Here is a 27,200-nt window from a genome sequence, read left to right as displayed (position 1 = left end):
AAAGAAAGGAAAAGGAGAAGCAGATAAATAACCCAGCTGTGAAAAGAGAGGTATCGGGAAAATATGCTGATAAACATGGGCTGTTATACTTGGCCGTCTTCCTTTAAAGCAAGCCTATTTTTGCCCTAGCTGTAGGTGTCTGTGAAGTGAACACTGTTTTGAGATCTGCAAACCAAGTATTTCAATCCATTTCCTGTCTTGGTGGCAAAGCTAACCAGCTTTTCAAAAACAAGATCAGTTATTGTTACTTTGACTGGCCAAATATCCTACAACTATATGGAGGCCACATAGCGCTCATGTTCTTATAACAGCTACAATAATCTTGTAATATTGCAGCTATTTCACTATACAGTGGTACCTTGGGTTACATACGCTTCAGGTTACATATGCTTCAGGTTACAGATGCTTCAGGTTACAGACTCCACTAACCCAGAAATATTACCAGGGTTAAGAACTTTGCTTCAGGATGAGAACAGAATTCGTGCAGCAGCGGTGCGGCGGCAGCGGGAAGACCCATTAGCTAAAGTAGTGCTTCAGGTTAAGAACAGTTTCAGGTTAAGAACAGACCTCCAGAACGAATTAAGTTCTTAACCCAAGGTACCACTGTAGAAACAATGAAAAGAAGAGAAATATTATCCTCGTCCATTGCAATCCTCAGCTAGAAGAGGAGGTGAAAGCCCAGGCAAGATGGAAATTGGTTGGCCTCTGGAAACAGCCTGGAAACTAAGAGAAGGTCGGGATGTTGGTCAAGGATCAAGGTGTTAATGCAGAGTTTAGCAGGTTTGCAGCTGGAATAGTCATCCCACAGCTGAGACAGAAAGAGCAAGTTGCCTCAGCATAGGCCTGGAGCAACTGTTAGCGTTATGTAGTGTGGATTAGGTAGACATGATTAAACCCCTGCCTTCTGGAATGCTGCAAGAGCTGGTGCCCTTTTTATGTATCTGCCAGGTATTTGGGATCAGGAAGCACACCCATCTCCTGCTCAGGGCTACTGCTGTATGAGGACTCTGCGCCTGAGGATTTCTAGTGCAGGGCAATGACAATAACGAGAGGAAGCACTGGTAGCAATCCTCCACCCACCCACCCACCGTGGAAAGAGAAACTGACACTGGGTCATTTTCTAATATATTAACCACTTATTCTCCACCTACGCTCCGCAGGAAGCAATAAAATGAGTTGTACTTTCAGGCAGACAGTATCTGCAAAGGATCCTTTAAAAACCTCAATAGTGCTTTGCCAAGTCCATCCACACTGGACAGGTCAGTGCTGCAATTACCCTTTATTTCTAAAAAGTGCCACAAATCAGGCCTGAAGAAAACATGGGAGGATGACACAGAAACTAGTGGGATACAGCAGGCTGACAACAGCATCATCTAGATGCTCCGTAAAATGTAGGTGCGAAAATGATGTCCATTCCAGAGAAAGGGGCTAGAAAGAAAATCTCTCTTTGCTTGGCACTGCTGGATAGCATGACCCAGAACAGAATTGCATTTGAACTGGTGATAAAGGTCTGTCCCTGGCGATTGGCTTGTAAAGGCTGTTTCACACACGCTGGTCATCACTTGCTGCTGCAGTCATCAAGATGATCACGTCTCTGTGGGTTTATTCTCATCCTGTAATTTGTTATCTGTTCTGTGTTCATACATCTGAGGACAAATAATAGCTTCTTGGATGCTAAATCCTGGTCTGAGGAGTAAGGAAGAGGTAGGGGAGAAGAAGAGAGAGACATGACCATGAACAGAGAGAGAGGGGACTTGTTTTCCCTGTATATTTCTTGCCCAGGAGAGATGGTCTGGCTAGACAGATGAAGATTCCTTTTGACAGAATGCTGGAAGAGACACAAAACAAGAACATATCTTGCACTGCATCCCTCACAGGGCTGGGTATGTGGTTTATCATTTGTCCAACATCTAGCAGGGTGGACTGTCCTTAAATCCTCAGTCTGATTGCAACTGTCAAGACATGGAAAAACCCTGCCTGCTTTCAATTGCCTTGGCTTGCTTTGGGAAGATTTCCTCCTCGTTCCCTCCCTCTCTCCCTCTGTCTCTGATGTGTGTATATGTGTCATGCGACTCCTATGCCCTTTCGGCAATTCCACTTTCTCTCTCCCACCCCTCAGATTCATTACTAAATCTCCCCATTAAAACATTATTGGAAATTCCCATTATAACCACAGATCTGGTGATGCTAAAGCTTTGTTAGTTTTGAGTGGCTGCCAGGATTCAAAATACCAATGCAAGTGTCATTGAAAAGTCATCCCAGTTTTTAAAGCACTGACTGGTTTACATGCCACATCCAACTGCAAGCTCAATCACTGAATGTGTGGGCTTGCCAATTCCGGAGCAAAATGTAGGTTCACACAGCTCCCCTGCTCCCCAGAGCTACACCTCTGGGTGGAATCACCATGATATGATTCAGCACAATGACACTGCATTACACATTTTGGACTATTAGATGTCACTGCAGGAGAGAGGAGGAGGTAGTCATGTGTGTGATGGGACATGCATGAGAGAGAGAGAGAGAGAGGCCCGGGAGTTGAATGTCTGGGGATTAGCACCCAAGCATCACTCCCTTTTCCACAATTTAGTTTCTTTGCACAGCTACTGAGTTAACTGAGAGCAGGAGGCTAGTCAGAGGTCTGTGTGGGATCTTTTACCTCCAGCTGCTTATCTTGCCCCCTGCTTCCTCTAGGTTGCTTTCTGAGGCAAAGAGGTCTTTCTCAGCATATCCATCATGAGAAAACGCTCTTCTTTCATAAGAGCTTCTGGCCAAGTCTGCTCAGTTTCTCACGTCCTCTGGCAAGCAGCCTGTTTCCGGAAAAGTCAGTGTAAATAGTGAGGATGTCTGAGAGCAGACATTGGAAGAGAAGGGAAAGGAACACATGTGAACACATGATAAAAAGCTGTTTACATTTATTATGGGGGGGGGGCTCATTCCCAAAAGGCAAATGCTAAGAAAGCTATGGGATTGGAAAACCAAGGCTAGTGAATAACATAGCTCCCTAATGAAGTGAGGTTTTTGCTACTTTCCAGGTTGCCTCTGTAAACATTTAATGTGTGGGCTTTGTTTGCAGTGGATAGACCTTGAGATAAAAAATTGAGAACTTGGATCATATGTAGGAAGAAAGCACAGGACTTAATGTTGGTTCTAAACCACAGTGTCTCAGAATATTAAAAGTGACCCATACCTATAATATCTTACAAGGAGTCACGGAATTTCAACACAAACCAGCGATTCTAAAACACGAAAGGTTGAAAGAGAATTGTGGGGCAGATGAAGGGAGCATTCTCATGTTATCTGCTTGTCTTAATGCTCAAGTGCATGCTAGCCTGCTGCTGCCATTAACAAAACTCCAAGCTATTCAGGGCCATCAGACACACTCTGTGCTATATTGAGCTCAAGGTCACTACGTCAGGGAGGAGGCAAGTGTTGGCAAATGATTCAGCCTGGAGCGGCTTAGGAACGTATTTGGCACTTCCTAAACATCCACCAAGACCTTCCTTGACCTAAGACAGTGCCTACAACAACATATTCTGATTCAGTTTTTTGGCTCTCATCCAGCCCGTTGCCACTTTGAGGCACCGATACAGCACCAATCCAGCTTCACTGGGTCCAGATGGCATAGAGAGTGAGTGAGCCCAGTGTCATCCACATAACGATGACACCAAACCCCAAATCCATTGGAGACAGCACTCAACATCTTCATATGGATGTTAAGAAGCACTGGGGACAAGATGGGGCATTTGCAGCCCTTGGTACAACTGCCATGATACTGAGCCTTCGTCACCCAATGCTATTCTCTAGAGAAGATAGGAGCAGAACCACTGTATCACCGTGGCTCCAACCCCAATCTTCTGAGCCAGGAGGATACCATGATTAATGGTATCAAAAGCCTCTGAGACATCAAGGAGAATAAACAGGCACACCATCTCCTGGTACGAGTAATCAACAAGAGGAAGCAAAGCCATCCTAGTGCCAAAAGCAGAGTGGAAGCTGGATTTGAAATGGGTCAAGATAACTGGTTTAATCCTTCCTCCAGTACTCTTAATAGTTGCACTGGCCAGACACAGATTTACTACCTCTCTGGGAACCAGAGCTAACTTTAATTGGATCAGGGTCATCATATTTAGTGACTGCTGTAAAGAGGACAGCAATTTGCATAAAATTTGAATGTGCTTATTTTATGCATAGATGCAGATTCAGACATAATTATTATAATTTAAATAGAAATACAATACATTTCCCCATAGTGACCTGCAGACCTGTCTACTGATGGGAAACGTCAACACTCTCCTTCTTAGGTTTCATTATCTTAATATAAGCCTCGGACCGGACAGCTCTTCAGATAAGAGGATTCTTCCAGGGGACTGTTCTCTTGCAGAAGACTGTTGCCTCCAAAGTACTCTCCTACTGAGCAGCAAAAGCAAACAATAGTGTTAGCGAGCCTTCTCTCTATTTATAACATATAACCCAAGATACCCTGGCACAGTTACTAAGCACCAAAGAGATAAGGGCACTTTCGCTAACTACCTAAAGCCATCAGCAAGTGCATTGTGCTCTCCTCTGCCAATCTTTATGAAAGTGGTAATGATTAGAAGAGGATGATCACCCTCATGCATAAATAGAGATTACAAATGTGTCCTAAATAGCTGATGGGTTGCAAATGGTATACCTGGGCATAAACTCCCATTCAACCAGAAGCTCAATCAGAGGCCTTGGAGACGTGGCTGTTTAAATACAATGAGAAATATGTCCTTTGTCATGAGCTTATAATGAGCAGGGCAGTTTAGTCCTATGGAGTGCAGAGAGCTGTTTCCCCAGTCCTCTCCTATGCCGCATTTCAATTCAAACCTTGAGGGGTAGTCATGGCTGCCTTGGGCCTGCACGTGCCACACAACGTGATGGGATGCTGTGGTGATTGAGTGGACTATACAGTTTCTGAATACAGATGGGGAGAAGCAGTGGCGTAGCATGGGGGGCACAGGGGTGGTTGCCCTGGGCACAAAATTGGTAGGGGGCGGAGACAGTGGCGTAGCGTGGGGGGTGCAGGGGGGGCTGGCCGCACCGGGCGCAACATCTGGGGGTTAGGGTTAGGGGGCGCAAATCCACGGGTTAGGGGGCGCAAATTACTTGCCTTGCCCCGGGTGCTGACAACCCACGCTACGCCACTGGGCGGAGAAGTTGAGCAGCCAGTTCTGCCTCAGCATAGCTGAGTGCTTCTGTAAGCTGGGGTCCATTGAAAATGGCTTCTCCATGCAAATCAGGAAGTGACTTCTCCAGGCAATGAAGCGACTCTTCTTTTCTTATCTCTGCAGCTGCCATCTACTGGGTGATGCAGACACCGTTGGGCAGTTGAATGTGCATGTATACTCCATCCGTTTTACTTTCTCCCACCCACCCACCAGCTCTGTGCGGCCCCAGGCACCAGCAACCCATGCTATGGCACTTAGGAGGAGATACCTTTTCTAAACACTCCCTTATTAATCTTCCCCCTACCCCACAAAACCCCTCTTTAAATGCACCTGTATGAAAAGTTCTAGTCCAACTCTTTGCCTGTGTGCTGGTTTTCCATTTACAGAGAGTTTTTAATGCAAGGAAGCATTTCTTTTTAAGGAGTCCTTTTCTTTGTTCTCCTTACACCTTACCAAGAGGATAGCTTGACTTGATTAGTTTTTAACACTTGAAGGATCCAGGGATTAGAGGGGTCTGGCACCCAGTTTAACATCCCAAGCCTTGATTAAATTCTAACACTTGCTGGATCCAGGGTTTAGACCAAGAATGAATGAAGCTATTTGGTTAGCCCCCCTTGTTCTGTAACAACGTGGACTCGAGGCGGCTCAACAGGTTTCTTGGGAGTTCCTCAGTGAGGTAGTAAAAATGGCACACAAGTCTCCTTGAAAGAGAGCTACCCCACCATTACTGTTATTGGTGATGAGACCAAAAGCTTAGCTGGTAGCCATGGTGTGAACAGAGGGCTAAACTGGACACGACACTAATCTCACTTAAAATTGCTCTCTTTTTACAAAATACATATACAGTAGTTAACAGGTGTACTGCAAAAGGGTCTTTAATCCTTTCCACCCTTGACCCAAGTGGGAGCTCTTCTTCTCTGGGCCTATCAAATGGGGTCCTATCAAAACTGCAGCGGAAAATGAGAAGGTTAATCCCGCCCCAACACATTACAGTCTTAGTGAGACGACAGTGGGGTGGGGGTGAGAAACACCTACCGGTATTAACTGGGGGGGGGGGGGGGAATAAAAGACAATTCCAGTGATGCATTTAGTTTCATGTCTGCTTTGGCCCAAGTGTGTGATTAGCAATCACAATAAAATATTTTGCAAGCTCTACAACACATATGGGAATTCCTCAGCAGACAAGTTGCCTTGATGAGTTAATTGAAGAAAGGTGAATTACAGATGTTTTAAATACATGAGTAAATAATAGAAAGGGCACTCCCAGCATTTATTGCATTTGGTATTTGCATCGGATATCAATTGTTTATATATACAACTGTTGGAACTCTTTTTATATATGCATTTGTTTTATATATGTTTTCACTGGACTGTGAAATTGCTTCAAGATGCTTCATAGGAACAACAGTACATAAAAAGCTGGACCTGAAGTCTAGTGCTAGCAGTAGGAGCTGAATGACACCACAATTCCCCACTCTCATACCAAATTTAAGTGTGTGTGTCTCCAGAATGCTCACACACTAACTGGGCTTTCCACGATGCATTTATCTTCTTAAAAATATGCTGCACAAAGTGAAATATTGAGGGGGGAAGCCCAAACATCATTTTGTGGATAACTTGCAAAATGTTGGTACCCTACCTATGGTCGTTGGGTGGAACTGGTGGTTCCATTTCATTAGAATGGAACAACAGCAACAAACCCCTAAAAATTGAAAATGGTTCACACATTCAAGCCTTAAACAGTTTCCCCTTTTTCAGATGGAGTGGCTGCGTTTCGTGCATTCCTAAAGACTGAGTTCAGTGAAGAGAACCTGGAATTCTGGCTGGCTTGCGAGGAGTTCAAAAAGACACGGTCCACTGCCAAGCTGGCTTCCAAGGCACACAGAATTTTTGAAGAATTTATTGATGTGCAAGCACCACGAGAGGTTAGTAGGTGCAAGAAACTGTTATTCTAGCAGGATGAATCTTGGAAACAAGGGTGGTGGAGAGCAGCAGAGAACACACCACACATCCCTCTTCCTAGGATTGGGGCCACTTTTGGAACCTCAGTCTATTTGTTTGTTTGTATCTATTTCTATACCTCCCTTCATCGGAGGTTCACAGGGCGGTTTACAGAATAAAAACACAAAAATACACAACATAGTGCCACAGTTTATAACCTGGGGGGGAAATCAGGCAATGTGTGCTCACCCCTGGAATGTTTGGACATACCACTAAGCCATGGTTGGATGGATGTTGAGGCTAACAGCCATTCAGGGATCCATCTCTGCAGAGAAGAACTACCCACAGTCTTTTCCACATGGGTGTCGTTAGAGGAAGCATTGATTTGAGCTCTGCGTCAGTCGTGCGGTTTTTATTAGTTTTACCAGCTTTTTATTAGCTTTTATCAGTTCTAGTATTCTATCGCTTGGTATTTTTTTCTTAATTACTATAATCACAAAGTTTAGGCTAAAAGTTTTAGAGAAAGCCCTGGAAAGTCTCGGAGAAAGCCTTAATTAGCTCCAGTTCGACTCAATCTACCAACTACTTATCAGCAGGAGAGGAGATCAAACGCCCTAATCTTGGAAGGACTCTGAGTTTCCTGATTTACAGCAGAAAATAGTGGCAGCTGAATCTCCGTGAAAATGTCTAAGGAAAAAGAAGCGATTGGCTTCATCTCCACAAGCGAGCCCACAGCGGAAGTGCAATGTCTTTCCCACAAGACTGTATAGTTGCAGGAACATTTGACTTCCCATCTTCTGGTGCAGCATGATACAGTGGGCATGAGCTACAGCCACTTGGGTTTAGATATGCACTCAGACCTAAAACTTGATAGATGTCAAGTTCCAAAGGGTATTTGTAAAGGATAGAATGGAATAACATGGATACAGCAGGACTTGCTTCCCAGCAAATATGCACTAACATGCACAGAAATATGCTTGATATTTCAAACAGACACATAAATATGCTTCATGACATTACAATAAAGGTTAGGCAATTCAGAAATTACTGTAATTTGCTGATCTAGAGAAGGATCCTAAAACTTGGGTTACCAGATGTCCAATAGTTTAATGATCCTACTGCCTGTTTGTCAGGTGATCAGTATTAAAATATGAGAAACCAATGCATCTCAGATGTGGTCCAGCCTTGGTTCTTTCATTGCCTACCTACTCATCCAGCTTGCTGCGTCTTTCACCTGGCAAGTTCCATCATTGCACTTGGCCCAATAGGTTTCACCCTGATTTTGCCCCCAAATCTACCTCACCCCTTGGCCAGTTTGGTTAAAATTAAAAGTTGACAATGCCAGCTGAAATTCTACATGGCTGCGCATGTGTCATTGAGCCAAATGTACTCCAGGTTTGTTTTTCAGCTCAAAAGTGATGAATTAAGTTTGACAGTGTGACAAAAATGCTGTATTTGATTATGGATGGTGGGCAGGGGAAGTTAAGAATTGCCCCTGCTGCCTCACACAAATTACATTTGTGTTTCTTTCTCAGGTGAACATAGACTTCCAGACCCGAGAGGTGACAAGACGGAACATACAGGAGCCCTCACCAACGTGCTTTGACCAGGCCCAGGGCAAAATCCACAGCCTTATGGAAAAAGACTCTTACCCCAGGTTCCTAAGGTCAAAAATGTATACAGACCTGCTGTCTCAAACCCAGAGGAGGCTCAGCTAGAGCAGAGATGGAGACTCCCCTCCTTAGATACCATGAGCTTCCTGCACCAGCCAAATCCATTTCCGTATGTGAAATCAAGTTCATTGGTGTTACAACAGCAGTAGAGTGAGAGGGGGAGCGGAAGAAGCATGAAGAGTTGGGCTGTATGTGTGTGTGTAAAACATTTCTCAGCATGAGTCCAGTGCTCTCTTTGGATCCTTGCGTGTGTGCGTGTGTGAGCAGACACCTATATTTTTAACTTTAGCAAATGCACACACACACAACACTGAAACACTTCGTAGGTGGTGCTGTTTTCAGGAACATAACATCTGAACTACACTTTATGCTGAATTCACTGGTCGTGAAGCCAGGCTTCCTAATTCCTTTACTACACTAGGCTAGTCGGTAAATAGTCATCTGTGGTGGACCACAAAGCAGATCCAGAAAGAGCATCTGGAGGGTCAGAGGCTGGCCTTGTCGAGAAGCGCCAGAAGCAAGCGGCCAGAGGTGCGAGGCACCATGCAGAAAGGACAGTCAGATTGCAGTACCTGGTCAGCCAGAAGGACATAGACCAGCAGGTAGCAGATGTACGCCTCAGCAGATATTTTAAAAATGGAGAGCCAAGGCAGACAAGGCTCTAGACTTGGCCTGGAGTGATTTACAGCCTGGCCAAATAAAACCAAATCTGTTTTAGGCTGGGGCAAAGTGGAGGCTTGAGGTGGATGGTACAACCAGTTTCCCCTTCGCTTTACCACCCAGAATAGCTTATCAAAGGGGCAACCAGCCTGTTGATAAGAAAGTTTTGAATTCAAATCCAGGCAAACCCTGACAAGAAGGTTCTACATCTCTTTTCCCCTGTATGTTCAGGCAGTTGATTTATTTTCCTTACCTTATTCAAGAGGTTTTCAGACTGCTTTTAAGGCAAAACTGTATCCCAAAGAGGTTCGCAATACATAGCCATAATAAAATCCAACAATAAAACCCATTCAAACATAATATCCAGTACCACCAAAAGTTATATAGGCCATCCTACCACAGAAAAAAAGAAAAATAACTCAACCCTAAAAAGCAGTGTCCTAGATTAGCCTCCAATGTCCATGATAAAAAGATGACGCAAGGTCTATTTAAAATTAAGGAGAGATGGGCTTGCCTGATTTCACTTCGAATCAAGTTCTATGACTGGGAAGCCACCACTGAAAAGACCTTCTTTGACAACACTCTGATAGGCTGTTGGAGCTGGGGCATACGAGAGAGTTAAAGCTGTGGTATAATGCACAGGACTCAGGCTAGCTCCTAGGTGAAAAGAGAACAACACAGCTCCTTTTTACTTGGATTTGTATTGATGTGATCTTGAAACAGTCTCTGCCCCTTAAGTGTTATCCCTTGCCCCTCTATATACAGCCATCTTAATTGTACTGCTCCCACCTTGTTCTGAAGACAGGTGAGTGGGTTTGGGTTTTTTTGAACAGCATGCAGGGATGGGAAGTGGAAGCAGGGAGTCTGCAGTGTACTCCTTCTGACATCTACTACTTCTTGCTTCTTGATTGCATGGATGGCCCTTTCAAAGAACTGTGAATACACTTGTCATATTGCCAGTATAAAGAGGCAAAGGTCATTCTCCAAGAAGCCAAAAACATGAAACCTCCTTCATACATGGCTTGGGGTCCTCCTGCCCTTGAGTAATACAACTAGCTCTACAACTAGATCTGTTAGGATGCTAAAACTTACTGGCACCCTCACATATTAGTTCTTAGGTTCCCTCTGGGACAGTCATAATGGTTCAAGTGTTGTAGATACAATTATCAATTTGTGCTGTAGGAGTACCCCTGTGATACTGGTGGTAAGAGAAAGAAATAAAAGGATGGCCAATCTCCTGGTAAGGTTGCCATCTCAGTATGCAGAGTGGATTTATATTTTGTGAAAAGCTCCAGCTTTAAGCAGACCCAAGGCGAGTTCAGGTGACCTGGTGCATCTCCTCACTCCATTCATGATCCCTTCCTCCCCAGTAACTGCACTATGCAATGTGATGTGTCTCTCACACCAAAGTGGGTAAGAGAAGGAGGGTGAATAAAGTGGTGCAGGAATGAGTGTGAGAAACTGAACCTGCAAAGCTTCTCCTAAAGAAACCGGAAGCCCATCTAAGTTCCAAAGTGGCAGCTGTACAAAACATGCCAGAGAATTATCATCTTCCTGCTTTCATGCACCAATGGATAAAAGTGGCACTGAACTCCACCATAATGCTATTTATCATCCTTACCACTGACTGTTATTTATTATTCACTGATTGATGTTGGTGCTGTGTGAACAATAAGAGGACATATGGACCCTCTTTGAAGGGGACCTGTTTAGAGGAGAAAATCTATCCCAGATGAAAATCCTAGTCTTGGAGAGCTGTTTATGTGTGTGAGTATATAGATATTAGACATAATGCAGCATATTTTTTTCTTCTTCCAATACAGCAGCATGCTCAGTTTTATGTGTATATGCAGATGTTGTATTCTATTACCTAAGAAACACAGCTTAAAATAGACTATGTAGACACCTGCTGTGTCATGATGTTGGGCTCTGCAGTGAGCAAATATTTCAGGTCAAACTTTGTACTGGGGGCGGGTGGGCGTGTAAGGAAGAATAAGGAAACAAGGTTCTAATGATAAAAAGGAGCAAGGCTGAAAATGCATTTGAATCAGTGGTATCACGGGGTGCTGTGTCCTTCAAACACTGTGCACAATACACAGCCGATTGCAAGCTCTGATGTGATGCTGTGGTGGGAGAGGGCGGGGGGTGCCTTCCTGCAGTAGCGTTTTTTGGATTAAAAAATCTGCACTCTCCTTGCGTTTCAAGGTTTGTACAGACTCACCTGACAATGTCTCTGAAAAGCATACACTGCATTAAAATGGCATTGAGCATCTAGCATTGAGCATGACAACAAGTGAATCATAAAGTAGAATGGATTTTGTCGCATTTGCTTTTCCAGCTTAGTGACAAAGGGTGAGTACATATGGCTCCTGAAGCTTTAACTTCAGCAGAGGCACACAGTAAACCAGATGTTTGATAGCACAAGACATTTGAGGCCAGTCAGAGGCAAAAATAAAAAATAAAAACCCAAAAAGCATTCCATACGGTGGCATAGCACCAAACTAAATATATGACAATTTGCTGCCCTTTAATGGCACTCCGAAATCTGCTGCCTGACTCCCTTGACTAATGGTAAACAGGCTGTGTGCGGAATGACAGGCAAAACTGGAGGCAGTCGATCAAGATGAAGCACTAAGCAAATATGAACTCCAGGGACTGGGATGGATATGCACTGGGTGCCTGTCTGGTCTCCTCAGAAACTGCTGTGCAGATGTGCTCCAATATGATTTAGTCGATTTGCCAACTCCTAAGCAATTTCATTTAATGGCAGAGGCAGCTTCAGACAACTGCTAAGGTGGCTGGTGTGCCTCCACAGCTGAACCACACATGCAGCAGAATATTTATTTAACAACCCATGAAGCAGTTTACAAAGGAAAATGGACAACTATATTTAATAATATAAAACACTGAAACTGATAAAATAATAATTCTACTCTCCCATTACATTTCTGCTCCCTCAGCGCTGTGATCTAAACCACTGAGCCTCTTGGGCCAATTGGAAGGTCAGCAGTTCAAATCCCCGTGACTGGGTGAGCTCCCATTGCTCTGTCCCAGCTCCTGCAGCCTAGCAGTTCGAAAGCATACCAGCGCAAGTAGATAAATAGGTACCACTGGGGCAGGGAGGTAAATGGCATTTCTGTGCGCTCTGGCTTCCGTCACAGTGTCCTGTTGCGCCAGAAGTGGTTTAGTCATGCTGGCCACATGACCTGGAAATCTGTCTGTGGACAAACGCCAGCTCCCTCAGCCTGAAAGCGAGATGAGCGTTGCACCCCATAGTCGCCTTGGACTGGACTTAACTGTCCAGGGGTCCTTTACCTTTCACCTTAGCTGCCGGAACTCACCATGAACACCTCCCTTGTTCTCTTACAATGGCAATGGCACTCACCTAAGAGGTGCCAGAACTGAGTTCTGGCGAGTTCCAGCTGAAAAACGGCCCTGCTACAATCTATATGATGCAGCTTTCCTTGGATTTTTACCACATCAGAATGAAGGAGCAGGCTGCACAGAGAAATTGGAAACTAAAGCACACAGACAACTAGCAGGTCAAGGAAAAATGGCAATCTACAAACCTCCCCTCCCCAGCATGCACAGGACATATTTAGAGGGGGGACGATTCAGGATTAGGCAGCTTCCATATAAAAGTTTTTGTGGATGCCACGTGTGTTGATTTGGGCGTTTGACACCTGCAAGCCGAATGGCGGCTGCCTAGCAAATGCTGAGTAAAGCATTCTGAAGCAAATTTTTCAACCACTTAGTCTAGACTTATGGTAAGCAAGCAGACATGCAATTTGCTCTTTATTTTCTTCCAGAAAATGGAAGTACCACAAATAGCTAATTTAGGTACATGTAGGGAGGTAGGCCAGTAAAAGTTGTGGACCAGAAAATTTTGTGGGCTTGTTTGCAAAGCTGTTCCGTAAGGCCTGATGCCTTCTTTTCCTTCAGTGCTCTCTAAGCTTGCAGCATTAAGCAGCAATCCTGTAACACTTACAGGGAATACCTAATGAAGTCAACCTAGGATGGTTCATCGTTCAATATAGGCACAACATTCACACTGCTGTTCTGGTAGTGTAAACTTTTTGACCAAAAATTGCAGAGCTTCAGCACAAGTTTTCTGTCTGCATGCTATTATCTCTCTTAGTCCCAGAGAGTTAGTCCCATGGCTCTAATTACAGGAAGGAGATTCAATAATATTGATAACGTATAATGAAAGGAAACTTCTCATCTGAAAGCATTATAATTATTTTGGGTGACTGCTTTTCTGCAGCATCTCTCTCTTGGGAATGAAAATAGCCTAACAACCTTTCAGAGTCAATTTTTAATGGGGGGAAATTGGCATCCACTGTGGGCTGTCATGCCAAAAGCACAGCCTCATATGTACTAAAATAGGCCTGTGATTAATGTTTTCCCCCTTGTATTAATAAATCAAGAGAAATGGGAGTTCAATTATTGCAATATTCTCTAATTTTCCATATTTTGTAAGAGATAAGTATCCTTTCTTTCATTCAGCTCTTATGGGCAACCCAAGGAGAAAATATTCTCCCAAGGCTGCTGTTGCCTAAAGACATTAAAAGAAAGCAATTAGATTATATTACACTTGCGTGCGCATCAGCCTCTGGTGTTACATGCCAGAACAGGTGACAGCCAGTTTATATAAAATGTGGGGCACACAGAGAGCAACCAGCTGTCCAGAGTTCCCTGTGGCCTGGCATGTGTTCACAACCAGGCCACATGAAAACAGAACATGAAGTGGGGTAAGTTGAAAACTCTTTTAGTGAGCTGCCACACCACGTGGAACCCTGCAGGTGTGAAATGCTTCTCATACACCTTCTGTCTCACAGAATTGACCTCAAGAAATAGGACTTGGGGTGTGGCTATTTAGATGTACATATAAAGCATATGACTATGCAGATTGGAGCTCTGTAGGGTCTTAGTGGCACCCATCGCCACCAGGTGAACCAGACTGAAGCTTGACACAGAGCCTGACTCCCACACAAGGTATCAGGGTGAGCAGGCACCGGAGGAAGAATTAGTCCCCACCTGTTTACAATTAAAAAGAAGAAGTATAGTCATAGAATCATAGAATCATAGAGCTGGAAGAGACCACAAGGGCCACCGAGTCCAACCCCCTGCCAAGCAGGAAACACCATCAGAGCACTCCTGACATATGGTTGTCAAGCCTCTGCTTAAAGACCTCCAAAGAAGGAGACTCCACCACACTCCTTGGCAGCAAATTCCACTGTCGAACAGCTCTTACTGTCAGGAAGTTCTTCCTAATGTTTAGGTGGAATCTTCTTTCTTGTAGTTTGCATCCATTGCTCCGTGTCCGCTTCTCTGGAGCAGCAGAAAACAACCTTTCTCCCTCCTCTATGTGACATCCTTTTATATATTTGAACATGGCTATCACATCACCCCTTAACCTCCTCTTCTCCAGGCTAAACATGCCCAGCTCCCTTAGCCGTTCCTCATAAGGCATCATTTCCAGGCCTTCGACCATTTTGGTTGCCCTCCTCTGGACACGTTCCAGTTTGTCAGTGTCCTTCTTGAACTGTGGTGCCCAGAACATAGTAAAAACATAGAAAGCAGTTATCAGAAAAACGTCAAATACTGTCAGTGAATAAACTGATCCTTCTTGGAAAGCCTGGAGAAATAATATCTTTTTAAGAATCCAAGAAAATAAACAGTGGGTGGAATTCCACATCATGCTATTACAAACATTGTCAGCTTGGCAGATGGCACGATCCCCCCCTCTCCTCCCTGTTGCTCAAGCAGAAGCCCTTGCACAGAGCCAGCAGTGCAGACTTGGCCCTTGAATGTGGGTGCCCTGCGCACAGGCGCTACGCTACAACGTCGTGACATCATGGCATGCTGTGCCATCATGATAGTGTGGCCTAGCACTATCAAGATGCTGTGGCGGCTGCAGACGCACTATCATGGTGCCACAGTGGTGACGGGGCTGGAGCTTGCACCTCCACCGCTCCTCTGTTGAGGCCCGCTGCCGCCGCGGACACACCCTGCAAGCACACCCGTGGCCACAGCAGGCCCCAACAGAGGTCCCACGGCAGAGGGACAAGCCCCGGATCACTCAGGCCAGGGTGCCAGTGTACCAGAGGTAAGGCGATGGCAGGGGGTGTGTGGCAGCAGCTGGACAGCCACAGCCACAAAATTGTGGGTGCCTGGGGCCCCAGGAATTGGTGCCAGTGCACAGAGCTTTGGCTAATGGGAGTGCCTGTCAATGGGAAATGTGTGAGACTGGGCAAGTGCCCCTGCTTTGAAGGACCTGGTCCACACCACCATGGAACACCTCCCACAGTCCTGGACTTACAGAAGCTGTCCCGGATTCGGATTTGATTTGATCCTGGAATGTCTCACTTTTCGTTCCTCTTTTCTTTGGATAAATGTTGGAGGGTATGGAGTTATGCAACCCCCCGAGCCAGGGAGATAAGTAACTCTATAACCTTTAGAAGACATCTAAAGGCAGCCCTGTATAGGAAAGTTTTTTAAATGTTTTATTGTGTTCTTATATATGTCAGAAGCCACCCAGAGTGGCTGAGGCAACACAGCCAGATGGGTAGAATATTTATTATTATTATTATAATTATTATTATTATTATCATTATCATTATTGGAATAGGACATCCCTATTTTCATCAAAGAAATATTGGAATTCAGTGTGCCATCCAGTTAAGCATCTCTTTAAATCTGCATACTTCATAAGACCGATAAATGTCATTGATCAATACTAGCTGGTCACAAATGGTCTTATAATTGCTACTGTGGTATTTTCATAATCCCACACATATAACAGGCAGCTCCATTGTCAGATATATATGTGGCAGAAACAGTACTCTTAGCAGTTTACAATAAAATATAAAAATAAATGCATCTAGAAACAGAAGTAAACCGTATAAAATGAACCATTTAAAACACACAAACAACAGAGCAGGTGTCCAGTATAAGCAATATAAGTATGACCAATCTAGTCATCAGTACTCAAGGCCTCTTGGGTCAGTTTTACACCTGGGATGGCTAACCTGAGCCCTCCAGATGCCACTGGACTGTTATTCTTTAAATGGAAGGTGTCATTGTATGTCATGTTGTGGTGGGACAATGTCACATATTTATGAGACAATTTCCCAAAAATATCCAGTGTGGGAGGGGGAGGAGGAGGAGGAGGAGAGAATAGCTCTGGGTAGTTGTGCATCCATTTGCCCCACACTGGCTACAGGGCTGCCCAGAGCCAAACCACTTAGAGCAGGGTGGTCCAACGTGTGGCCCAAGAACCTCACACCGCCCTTGAGACCTTTTGGGGGGCGGGAGCCTCAGCAACATTTGACACACACAACCCCACAGCCCTTAACGCTGCCTTCCCAAAGCCAGGTAAATGAGGCTCTAGGCTCTGGCAGGATCCTAGAGCCCTTTCACCTTCTTCCCAAGCTGGGAAAATGTATAACTAGGCTTTGAGAAGGAGGATGTAGATCTCTAGGACTCTGTCAGAGCAGCTCACTTAGCTGGCTTTGGGAAGGCAGCTCGAGGGCTGGGTGGGAATCAGATTTTGGCCTTATCCTTCCCCCCCTCCCCACCATGACAAGGAAGTGTGAGGCCCACAGGTTCTGTGTCAAAGGTATTCTTGCGGCCCACTTGGTATGAAAAGTTGAACCACCCTGACTTAGAGCTTTAAAGGAGGTAACCTACACTTTGAACTGGGCTCAAGTATGTATCAGGAGCCAATATATTTTGTGTAATATTGGGTTAATCTGCTTTGAATAATGGATCACTAAGAGTACCCTGGCATTCTCTGCCAGCTACAGCTTCCTTGCACCCTTCAAAGGCAACGCCAACACAAACCACAGAGAGTACCTGGATGTGACCAAAGCATTTGTGACTGTGACCACATCTGCATTCTTCAGATGATGCATTCCTAAACGATGCAAAATAATTCCTGGCCAAAGCTACAACCCACTCTCCAATTGCCACCATACCCAGAACAGGCTGAATATCCTTTCCCAGATCATTTTTCCTTATGACCAAAAGCTTCTGTTTTCATCTAGCCCAAGTCCCAATTTGTTAGTTCAGAAACTACCACGAAATGAATATATGCATGGTGGCAGGGAGGGGTCAGAAAGGTGAATGCATCAACATCAAAATTGCTAGTACTGCTTTTAAATAGCAAAGTGTGAGGGGAACCTGGCTCACCCTGCAAGAGAAAAACCACAACAACTACCTAATATTTCAGTTGTATGCAACCTAAAATACCTCAGAGAACTATTTCACTGCTGAAGCATGTTTTGGGTTTGTGGGTGGGGATTTAGAAGCCTGTTGCCCAAGTGGTTCTGCAGTGAAAGAGTGTGCTCTTCAGTTACAAATTTGCTATTTATTTACAATGCACTCTTAATCTGCAAGATAATTTAATAAGTTACAATTACTACCATTTTACAGATTTGGAACTGAGGTTGAGGGACAGAGAGGGTGCATGGCAGCAGTAGCATAGGAAGGGGGGTGGAGGGGGCGGGCTGCCCTAGGTGCCACTCTGGGAGAGGTGACAAGATGGCCCCTGCCTCGCCCCAGCTGTAGAGCGGCCGAGGGCACCTGCAGTCCATATGGGCGCCACTCACACGGCATCCATACGGGTTGCTGCTCTCATGTGCAGTGGCCGTATGGACTGCCTCTCAGACAGCAACCGTATGGGCTGCCGCGTGTGCGCAGTCCATATGGGCTGACGCTCGCGAGGCAGACTATATGATCACTGCGCAAGCAGCAGCCCGTACGGCCGCCATGTGTGAGCAGCATATTCCGTATGGAGTGCGCACGTGTGGGAATGGCAGAGTTAGGACCTCATCACAGGCTTCCTGAATCCAAGGACAATTGCAGGTTGGACTGGAACCATCATCCCTGAGACCTGCAGGTATAGGGTGGTACGAAAATTTAATAAATGATAAATAATAATAATCCAGTTCATGGCAATCTGGCAAGGTGCCGGATGAAAGCTGAAGATGGGAGTGGGAGGATGGATTCTGCCCCAAATTCTTTTCATATCTGCTACTGTTGGGCTCATTTAGTGAGTCACACAAACCCAACAGATCAATAGCGACTCATGCAATTCACACTTTGTATGGCTGGTGATGCCTTTGACATCATCTCTGGAATTGCCTTGTAATTTAAACTGGAATGTTGCCATTTGACTCTTACAGTAAAGACGTAATAGACATAAAATGAAAACCTCTTTATCTCTCTTGTGTGGGTGGGAATCCCTAAGATAAGGTAGTGCATTATCAGAAGTATGTTATAGTGTTATGTGGGAAAGAAAACAGGAACCACTTTTTTAGAAAGAGGAGCAAGCCGTAAACATCAAAACAGCAGATCCTCCAGAACTGGATGGTTGCCCCCATCTGACTTTAGCATAGGATGGATGCCAAACAGAAACAACCTTTAAAAGAAATGCAGCCAGGCTACCTGACAATCATATAAAACAATGGTTTTCGCACTGTCTGCTTAGTAACTCTGTGGAAGCCTATCAGGGACTTCTCAAGTTGCAAATCAGATGGTGAATCAGATGGTGAAAGGCAGCTTGTCTGCTATTTCCATCTTTCTCCTCTTTGGCAGATGCAGGGAGTATATTGAAGAAGAGTTTGGATGAAGAAGAGTTTGGATTTGATATCCCGCTTTATCACTACCCGAAGGAGTCTCAAAGCAGCTAACAATCTCCTTTCCCTTCCTCCCCCACAACAAACACTCTGCAAGGTGAGTGGGGCTGAGAGATTTCAAAGAAGTGTGACTGGCCCAAGGTCACCCAGCAGCTGCATGTGGAGGAGCAGAAACATGAACCCGGTTCCCCAGATTACGAGACTACCGCTCTTAACCACTACAGCACACTGGCTCTCATGTGCAGAGTTTGTGCAGGATGATGGTGAGGATCCAGCATTCAAACCCTTCCTCTGTAACACCAGCTGTGATATCAGGCTCACAAGGCCCGAAGGTAGAAATCTGCAGATGTAGAAGGTAACAACAGATCTTTTCCTCGCCTCTGCCAGCCTTTAAAGGAAGCACGAGCCAATTCACAGAACAGCTGACAAGTGGCATTGGGTAAACCGATAAGCCCCTGGTTACGTGTAAATCACTGCAAAGCCTACATTCTCAGCCACAAACCAAGGCCTCTAGGAAGCAGGGAAAACAACAGCCGGCACCTTGTTTGCTTAGCTATATTTCATACCGCACTGTGGCACGAAAGCTTGCCCAAGCAGGTAGAATGGATGCTTCTTCCTGATGTGCTCCCGTGGGGAGCCCAGCAGAAAAGGCTGGATGTTACTCCAGAGACAATAATCAGAGAAGCAAATGAGGTGTTCAGGGAGCAATCCACTTTCACGGGCGAGCTAGTTCAGTCAGACATGGGATGAAATTGCTCACCATCAGTGCAGAGCCACCAGAATTTCACATGATCGCTATATGAGTCTCTTTATAAATCTGTTTTATGGACTTCCGCAGTATAATACATGTGGTAGTGTAGAGCAGCCTACTGAAAACACATAGGCATGGTGCAGACAGCTGCCTGCATTTTTATGCCACCTCATGCCACCCTTCTCCCATAATACAATGGAAAGCTGAATCTTTCTACTCCAAGCCTGAGACTCTTGCTCTCCTCACCCTGCTCATTCTCACATGTACAATACATGTACAACATGTGTCAGGCGCAACAGGAAAATAAGGGGTTCATTTAGACAAGTCCCATTGAAAATTGCAAACACTATAAACAGCTCATTGTTCTTTTCTAATCAAGCACTTTTGTTCTGCCATCAGCAACTGACTGCACTTTCTCTCTACACTTCAAAACTGCTTCTTTTGAAGCATTGCAGCCCTTTCTGCTTTCTTCAGTGGGTTTTGCCAGGCAAAATTATGTTTCTCTGTCCAACTGAAGCGACTTAGCTTTGCCATTTTTGTAAGTGAAAATGGATGGGATTCTGAGTCATATTTGTTTGCGTAGTAAGATACTGGAGGAAGCAATATTTCATTTCATGGAGAAATGACCAATTTGCAGATGTGTCCACCAAAACTGGCAGTAAAGAAGCTTCCTCAAAGACAAAATGATCCCTCTGGCCATTTGCTGTCAGTCCTGACTAGCAGCCCCAATCCAAGATCTCAGATGGGAGTCTTTCCTACTATTTGTAACTTATAACTGTTTTCTCAAGGAAGCTTGAGACCTTTTACAAACACAAAGCACATGCATCCTGCCTGCCCTGAGTTACCCAGGTCAGACGTTTGGTGCACTTTCATATGGCAATCTTGGCTGCACACCCACAATACATTTAAAACCCCAAGAATCCTGAGAACTGTAGTTTGTTGAGATGCTGGGAATTATAGTTCTGTGAGGGGCAAACTGTAGTTCCCATGATTCTTTGGGGAGGTGCTTTGTATGTATGGTGCATGTGCTTAGTGCTGCTGATGCATTTAAGTTCTGTACAACATCCACACAACGTCATGCTCATCAAACTGCTGCCCTATATTATTTTCCCATTTAATCTGGATTTACCATTTCCGTAGAAAATCCATGATTAGGTTAAAAAACCCCAACAACACCACACCCAAACCTGTGGAAATGGTAAATCCAGATTAAAAGGGGAGGGAGTGGTATTTTGAAGAGGACGTCATTGTGTGGATGCTGTGAAAAACTTGCATGCAGGAGCAGCACCAGCTCCACAGTAAGTGGCTGCTTATTGCACCCTCTAAGTCTTGGACTCACTGTGGACTCTGTGTTGCTCACAGGCAAGTCGATGAAGAGACAAGCACACAGGAAGGACAGCACTGTAGATTTATTGAAACATAAAGCCGCCTTTGAAAGCTGTAGCCTTCTGTTGCCTTCCTCCCTTCTCCTCCAGAACCTCTGGAACAGGCGTGGGGGATCTGTTTCACCCCAAGGGTGCAGAACCTTCTGGGAGCTCCATGCCTGTGGCAGATGTGGCCAGAGGCAGAACAGCAACAAGATCCCAGCCACGCAAAAGCCAGATCCCAGCCCCTGCATCTCTCCACACAAGAGGCACAATCATTGTTCATGAGCGGGGCCTGTGGAGAGGCTGTGTTCTGGGGCAGATAATAGGGCTCAGAGAGCTGTGCTTGGCTTCCAGGCCTGAAGCTTCCCACACTCCTGCTGTTTCCAGTCCCTGCTCCACATTATAAGGCTCATTCTTCCTCCGCAGCAGGGGGTTGGACTAGAGGACCCTCAGGGTCCCCCACCTCTACAATTCTAAGATTCCAGAAGGCTGCATACACACCATACATTGAAAGCAAGCCCCCAATAAGAACGGGAACTGTAGTTTTCCCCCCACGGCCCCAGAATTCCACCACTCACTAACAAACTACAGTTCCCAGGATTCTGGGGTGGGGGATATGCCAGCTAATGCCCTTGCGAAAGTGCAGGCAATGTAGGTGGGGAAGGACTGTGATAGGATGGCTGGAAGCTAAAAATGCATCAGGGCCTCAGGCAGAGTCCTCCTTTTGTGGAGCAGCCTCCATGTTAGTCGACTCCTGACACTGATGGCCTTCCTTAAGCATCTGGGTGCAGAAGGCTCCCTGCTGTTCTTCTCTGGGCAACCTGCACGCTCTGCTTTGTTCTCTTTGCAAAGTCCCCCCTTGCTTCTCGGAGAAGATGGTGGTGCCATTTAGTATTCAGTTCACACATTTTCTTTCCTGTTTTTCTCTGGACTGAAATCATTAAACCAGAATTGGCCTGTCAGTCTTCTGCGGTTTCCTCCTCTCCCTTCCGCATCCTCTTTCATCTGTCAATTCCCCTTCAATTTATTCTCCTTTTTTGTGTGTGCATGTCTCTCCACTCACCTTATATGACAGTTCACTTCTCTCTAAAGCATGAAACAGAAATCTTCCCCTTACTGTTCCCTAATTTTGCTCCTTACCTCCTTCAGTCCTGCAGGTATATCTGTCATACTGAGCAAGGAACAAGAGGTGATGGTTCTGAATTTGCTGAACATGGTGGCAGCCATTTTGTCCTGTCCGGACTCCATTTTGGGGACCAAAACTTGCTCTCAGTAAAGTAGCATCCTTCCCAGTAGACGCAGGTTCAGTTTGTCACTTGCTGGGAGCCAGTTTATGGGTTTTATCGGTCTACCTGCCTGTCCTTATGCTTAAATGCTAATTTGAGGTTTACGAAATGGTTATTTCGCTTTGGTGTGTGATGTTTTTATTATTATTTATTAAAGTTATCCATTCTGAAGGAAATCAGCCCTGAGTGCTCACTGGAAGGACAGATCGTGAAGCTGAGGCTCCAATACTTTGGCCACCTCATGAGAAGAGAAGACTCCCTGGAAAAGACCCTGATGCTGGGAAAGATGGAGGGCACAAGGAGAAGGGGACGATGGAGGATGAGATGGTTGGACAGTGTTCTCGAAGCTACCAGCATGAGGGAGACAGTGGAAGACAGGAGTGCCTGGCGTGCTCTGGTCCATGGGGCCATGAAGAGTCGGATACGACTAAACGACTAAACAACAACAACAAAAGTTATATGCCACCTTTCATCTGAAGAGCTCAGGCAGGTCACAGCATAAAAATACAAGATAAAAACACAAAACTCATAATAAAAACTAGAACAAAATCAAAGCAACCCCCCCAACACATTTAAAAGGGTATTTACGGTAATGGACCCAAGGCCTGTTTGAAGACAACCTGGCGCCTAAAGGTGTATAATGAAAGGCATTCCACTTTACTCAACTCTAACTGGCCCACATACATTATCTTACTATGAAGAAGGAATTTCAGAGTTTTAAAAAGAGATAAGGCAATGTCACCGATACTTGATGGCTGCATAGAATATAAGTGGGCCAGTGTGGTTGGAATCATTTTGGATTTGATGAAGTGAACTTTTCCTAATATACAGGTTTGGGTGCTGCGCTTCAGAAAATCCCGTTGTTGTTGTTGTTTAGTCGTTCAGTCGTGTCCGCCTCTTCGTGACCCCATGGACCAGAGCACGCCAGGCACTTCTGTCTTCCACTGCCACCCGCAGTTTGGTCAGATTCATGTTTGTAGCTTCGAGAATACTGTCTAACCATCTCGTCCTCTGTCGTCCCCTTCTCCTTGTGCCCTCCATCTTTCCCAACATCAGGGTCTTTTCCAGTGAGTCTTCTCTTCTCATGAGGTGGCCAAAGTATTGGAGCCTCAGCTTCACGATCTGTCCTTCCAGTGAGCACTCAGGGCTGATTTCCTTAAGAATGGATGCGTTTGATCTTCTTGCAGTCCATGGGACTCTCAAGAGTCTCCTCCAGCACCATAATTCAAAAGCGTCAATTCTTCGGCGATCAGCTTTCTTTATGGTCCAGCTCTCACTTCCATACATCACTACTGGGAAAACCATGGCTTTTACTATACGGACCTTTGTTGGCAAGGTGATGTCTCTACTTTTTAGAATGCTATCTAGGTTTGCCATTGCTTTCCTCCCAAGAAGCAGGCGTCTCTTAATTTCGTGGCTGCTGTCACCATCTGCAGTGATCATGGAACCCAAGAAAGTAAAATCTCTCACTGCTTCCATTTCCTCCCCTTCTATTTGCCAGGAGGTGATGGGACCAGTGGCCATGATCTTCGTTTTTTTGATGTTGAGCTTCAGACCAATGTACCCCAAAATGGAATAAAGGCATCTAGCTCAGGCCAAACTACATGTTATGTTATTCATACTTTTTTTTAGAGTATGCTTGAACTGTCTAGATTTATTTTTAAGAAAAAGCAGCTGTAGGGCCTTGATCTGGAATCATACACTCCAAGTGACCTGTTTTAAGTGGGGCATACCGGATCACAGAACGCTTCTGTTTGGATCCCAGAATGGTTTTTTGGTCTGGAGCTCTGGTGCAAGACACTCGCTTGAGCGCAAGTCAGCAGCGCCTTCCTGGCCGGCACTCCGGGACGACCCTGCTGACAATTGCCAGAGCGCCTGACGTCCCATAGGAAAAGGATTCGTGTGATTTAAAATAGACATATACTGTACTGTAAACACACACACACACACACACACACACACACACAGACAGACACACACAGAGTGAAATTACTTTGAGATACTTGGAGAGTGATTCCCTGCCCCCACTTTCACAGGGGCGCTCTCAGAAGGAAATGACTTGGGGGGGGGGGATGAGGTGTTCCTTACCTTTTAAATACAAGTCAAAGTGTTCAAGTCAAAAGACAGGAGGGGGTGGAGTGAGTGTTTTACTCTTGTGTGAATACACCTAGCTTAATGGCATTAAAAACTACTAGAAAGGCTTACATGCACTTTTAAAGCTTTGTTTGTAATTCTAACTTCAGCAAAATCTTCCGGGGTACCACAATAAGCTGACAGGGCAGAAGGAGGCATCTGTCTCAGAGACATGCAGCTAGAGCGTGCTCTTTTGTTTTCCATCAGTCAAATGGACCATAATAGAGCCTGATGGGCAACACTGTCACATAACCAAAGCAGCTCTGCTTTTAGGTTTGATCCAGGAAAAGCTCCTCACTGTTCACTTCCCCAGGAGGTCTGTGTAATATTTCAACAGACACTGCAAGGCTTAGGGATGGGAGATCTTCCACTTTTGGTCTCCTCAAATCTCTTTTCTGATGAGAGCAGCTTTTGCATTTCATTTGGAAACCAAGGACCCAGAGTCTGGAGGAAGAATGGGGAGGCACACAATGCCAGATGCTTGAAGTTCAGTGTGAAGTTTCCACAGTCTGTGTTGATTTGGGGAGCCATGTCATCAGCTGGTGTTGGTCCACTGTGCTTCATGAAGTCCAGGGTCAACACAGCCGTCCACCAGGAGATTTTGGAGCACTTTATGCTTCCTTCCGCAAACAAGCTTTATGGGGATGCTGACTTCATTTTCCAGCAGGACTTTGGCAGCTGCCCACACTGCCAAAAGTACCAAAACCTGGTTCTATGCCCATGGGATTACTGTGCTTGATTGGCCAGCAAACTCGCCAGACCTTAACCCCATAGAGAATCTATGGGGCATTGCCAAGAGAAAGATGAGAGACATGAGACCGAGCAATGCAGAAGAGCTGAAGGCTGCTATTGAAGCTTCCTGGTCTTCCATAACACCTCAGCAGTGCCACATGCCACGCTGCATTGAGGCAGTAATTGATGCAAAAGGGGCCCAAACCAAGTACTGAGTACATATGCATGCTTCTACTTCTCAGAGGTCCAATATTGCTCTATGTGCAGTCCTTGTTTTGCTGGTTTCATTTAATACTCTAATTTTTGAGATTGTTAATTTGGGGTTTTCATCAGCTGTACGCCATGATCATCACAATTATAACAAATAAAGGCTTGACATATCTCGCTTTGCATGTCATGAGTCTATCTCATATATTAGTTTCACCTTTTAAGTTGAATTACGATATTCTAATTTTCCGAGTTTCACCTGTATATGCATATTTGTACGTATTGCTTTGCTGAAGACCTGCTCTGCAAAATCAGGAAAAGTGTGATGTTTGAAAAATGACTGCATTTCAGTTTGCATATTGTTTTGGGACGTGAGAACTAGATAGAATCACCTTTAGATGTGAAATGAATTGAATTCCTCCATCCTTAGTGGGAATGTCCAGTTTGGAGGCCAGGTAGAATTCTCTGCATGCACCTCTATACTTCCATGATTGTTAAAGCATGCGGCAGACACATGGCACACAGCACCCTCTAGCTCTTTCACATACATACATGCAGTCACACACCAGACATGCAGGCATGTGTGCATTGTAACGGCAAAATCTGGGTGCGAGGCTGCTCTGCCACCCAGCTCGTCGGACTATTTTACCACTTGGGAGGAAAACCCTCTTTTAGAGCCTCTCCCAAATAACAAACATTTGCACACTTCATTCACATTCTTGTCTTGTTTAAGATTGATAAGGCCCAACATGGCTTTCTTAGATTTAAAATTTTGGAGCAAGCTTGTAGTTTAAACTATGCAGCCTTAGGAAAAGCAGTCTGTCAGAGACAGAAGGAACAGACAACACACATAACAGACAACATGTAACAGACAACATGTAAACATACATATTCTCATATATGAATTAACAGACAACACATATAACAGACAACATGTAAACATATATATTCTCATCCTTTAGTTGGTTATTGCAAGGAGTTGGGTCGCTTCCTTTGGCTTCATTAAGTGAAATTAGTAGGAAGGTCCCACATGGTTTTATGAGCCTCCTTGCCTCTTCAAACACACCACCAGTTAATCAAACTGGCAGGGCTCACAACGCTTGGTTGTCTGGGTACCCCTTTTTATATATGCATGCATTGCTGTTGTTGCTTTTTTGTGGTTTTTCCTTTTTTGGGGGGGGTGTCTGGGATAGGGACGGGAGAAAGAGAGGGGTTGATTAGGATTTGGGGTAACCTGTATAGGGGTTTATTTTGGGGTTTCTCCTGTTGCTTGGCAACTTCCTATGGGGGTTTTTTAACGAGCTCTAACTATTCTATTCCTTTTCCTTATCCTTACTTACTATTCCATAATCTGGGGTTCCTTTCCACTCTGCCCGCCCAATCCTTCTGGGCTATCCTTCCTGGCAACCTCCTACCTATCGTCACAATCTCAGGAAAAGGGGCCCTACTGGACGCCCGCGCCGTGCGGTGCCAGATCGGGTGGTCCCTGGACAGAATTTCGAACCGAAAATCCCCCTTGCTTTTGGAAGCGGGCTCACGCACGATACACGTGTTACGTGGCACCGACCAGTGCGGCTGGGATTGAGATAGAAAGCAAGACCACTTCCTGCCCCCTTG

The 27,200-nt window shown here is 45.1% G+C and overlaps 1 protein-coding gene and 1 long non-coding RNA gene across 6 annotated transcripts in view; one reads left to right on the top strand and one right to left on the bottom strand.

The window, feature by feature from the left end:
- The window catches only part of RGS8 (regulator of G protein signaling 8), a 41,149-nt gene extending 29,409 nt beyond the window's left edge, over positions 1 to 11,740 (top strand). For all 3 annotated transcript variants that reach the window (XM_083446553.1, XM_083446552.1, XM_083446554.1), the window contains exons 5-6: positions 6,951 to 7,117; positions 8,669 to 11,740. In XM_083446553.1, coding sequence (XP_083302679.1) covers positions 6,951 to 7,117; positions 8,669 to 8,851 — 350 coding nt within the window. In that variant the 3' untranslated portion in view covers positions 8,852 to 11,740. The remainder of the gene's footprint in view (positions 1 to 6,950; positions 7,118 to 8,668) is intronic.
- On the bottom strand, positions 491 to 22,503 carry LOC310680213. 3 transcript variants are annotated; one of them, XR_014512693.1, is made up of 5 exons: positions 22,366 to 22,503; positions 5,200 to 5,325; positions 4,263 to 4,410; positions 2,657 to 2,807; positions 491 to 723 (listed from the first exon to the last, which is right to left on the bottom strand). It is a non-coding gene; the product is annotated as an uncharacterized lncRNA (long non-coding RNA). The 3 variants fall into 3 exon arrangements; XR_014512694.1 differs by having other exon boundaries at positions 5,200 to 5,322; XR_014512695.1 differs by having other exon boundaries at positions 493 to 723; positions 4,263 to 4,407.
- Positions 22,504 to 27,200: the final 4,697 nt, after the last annotated feature.

The sequence above is a fragment of the Podarcis tiliguerta genome (assembly GCF_965153285.1).
Source record: "Podarcis tiliguerta genome assembly, chromosome: 6".
Taxonomy (NCBI): Eukaryota; Metazoa; Chordata; class Lepidosauria; order Squamata; family Lacertidae; genus Podarcis; species Podarcis tiliguerta.
This window is presented reverse-complemented; position numbering and strand designations above follow the sequence as displayed.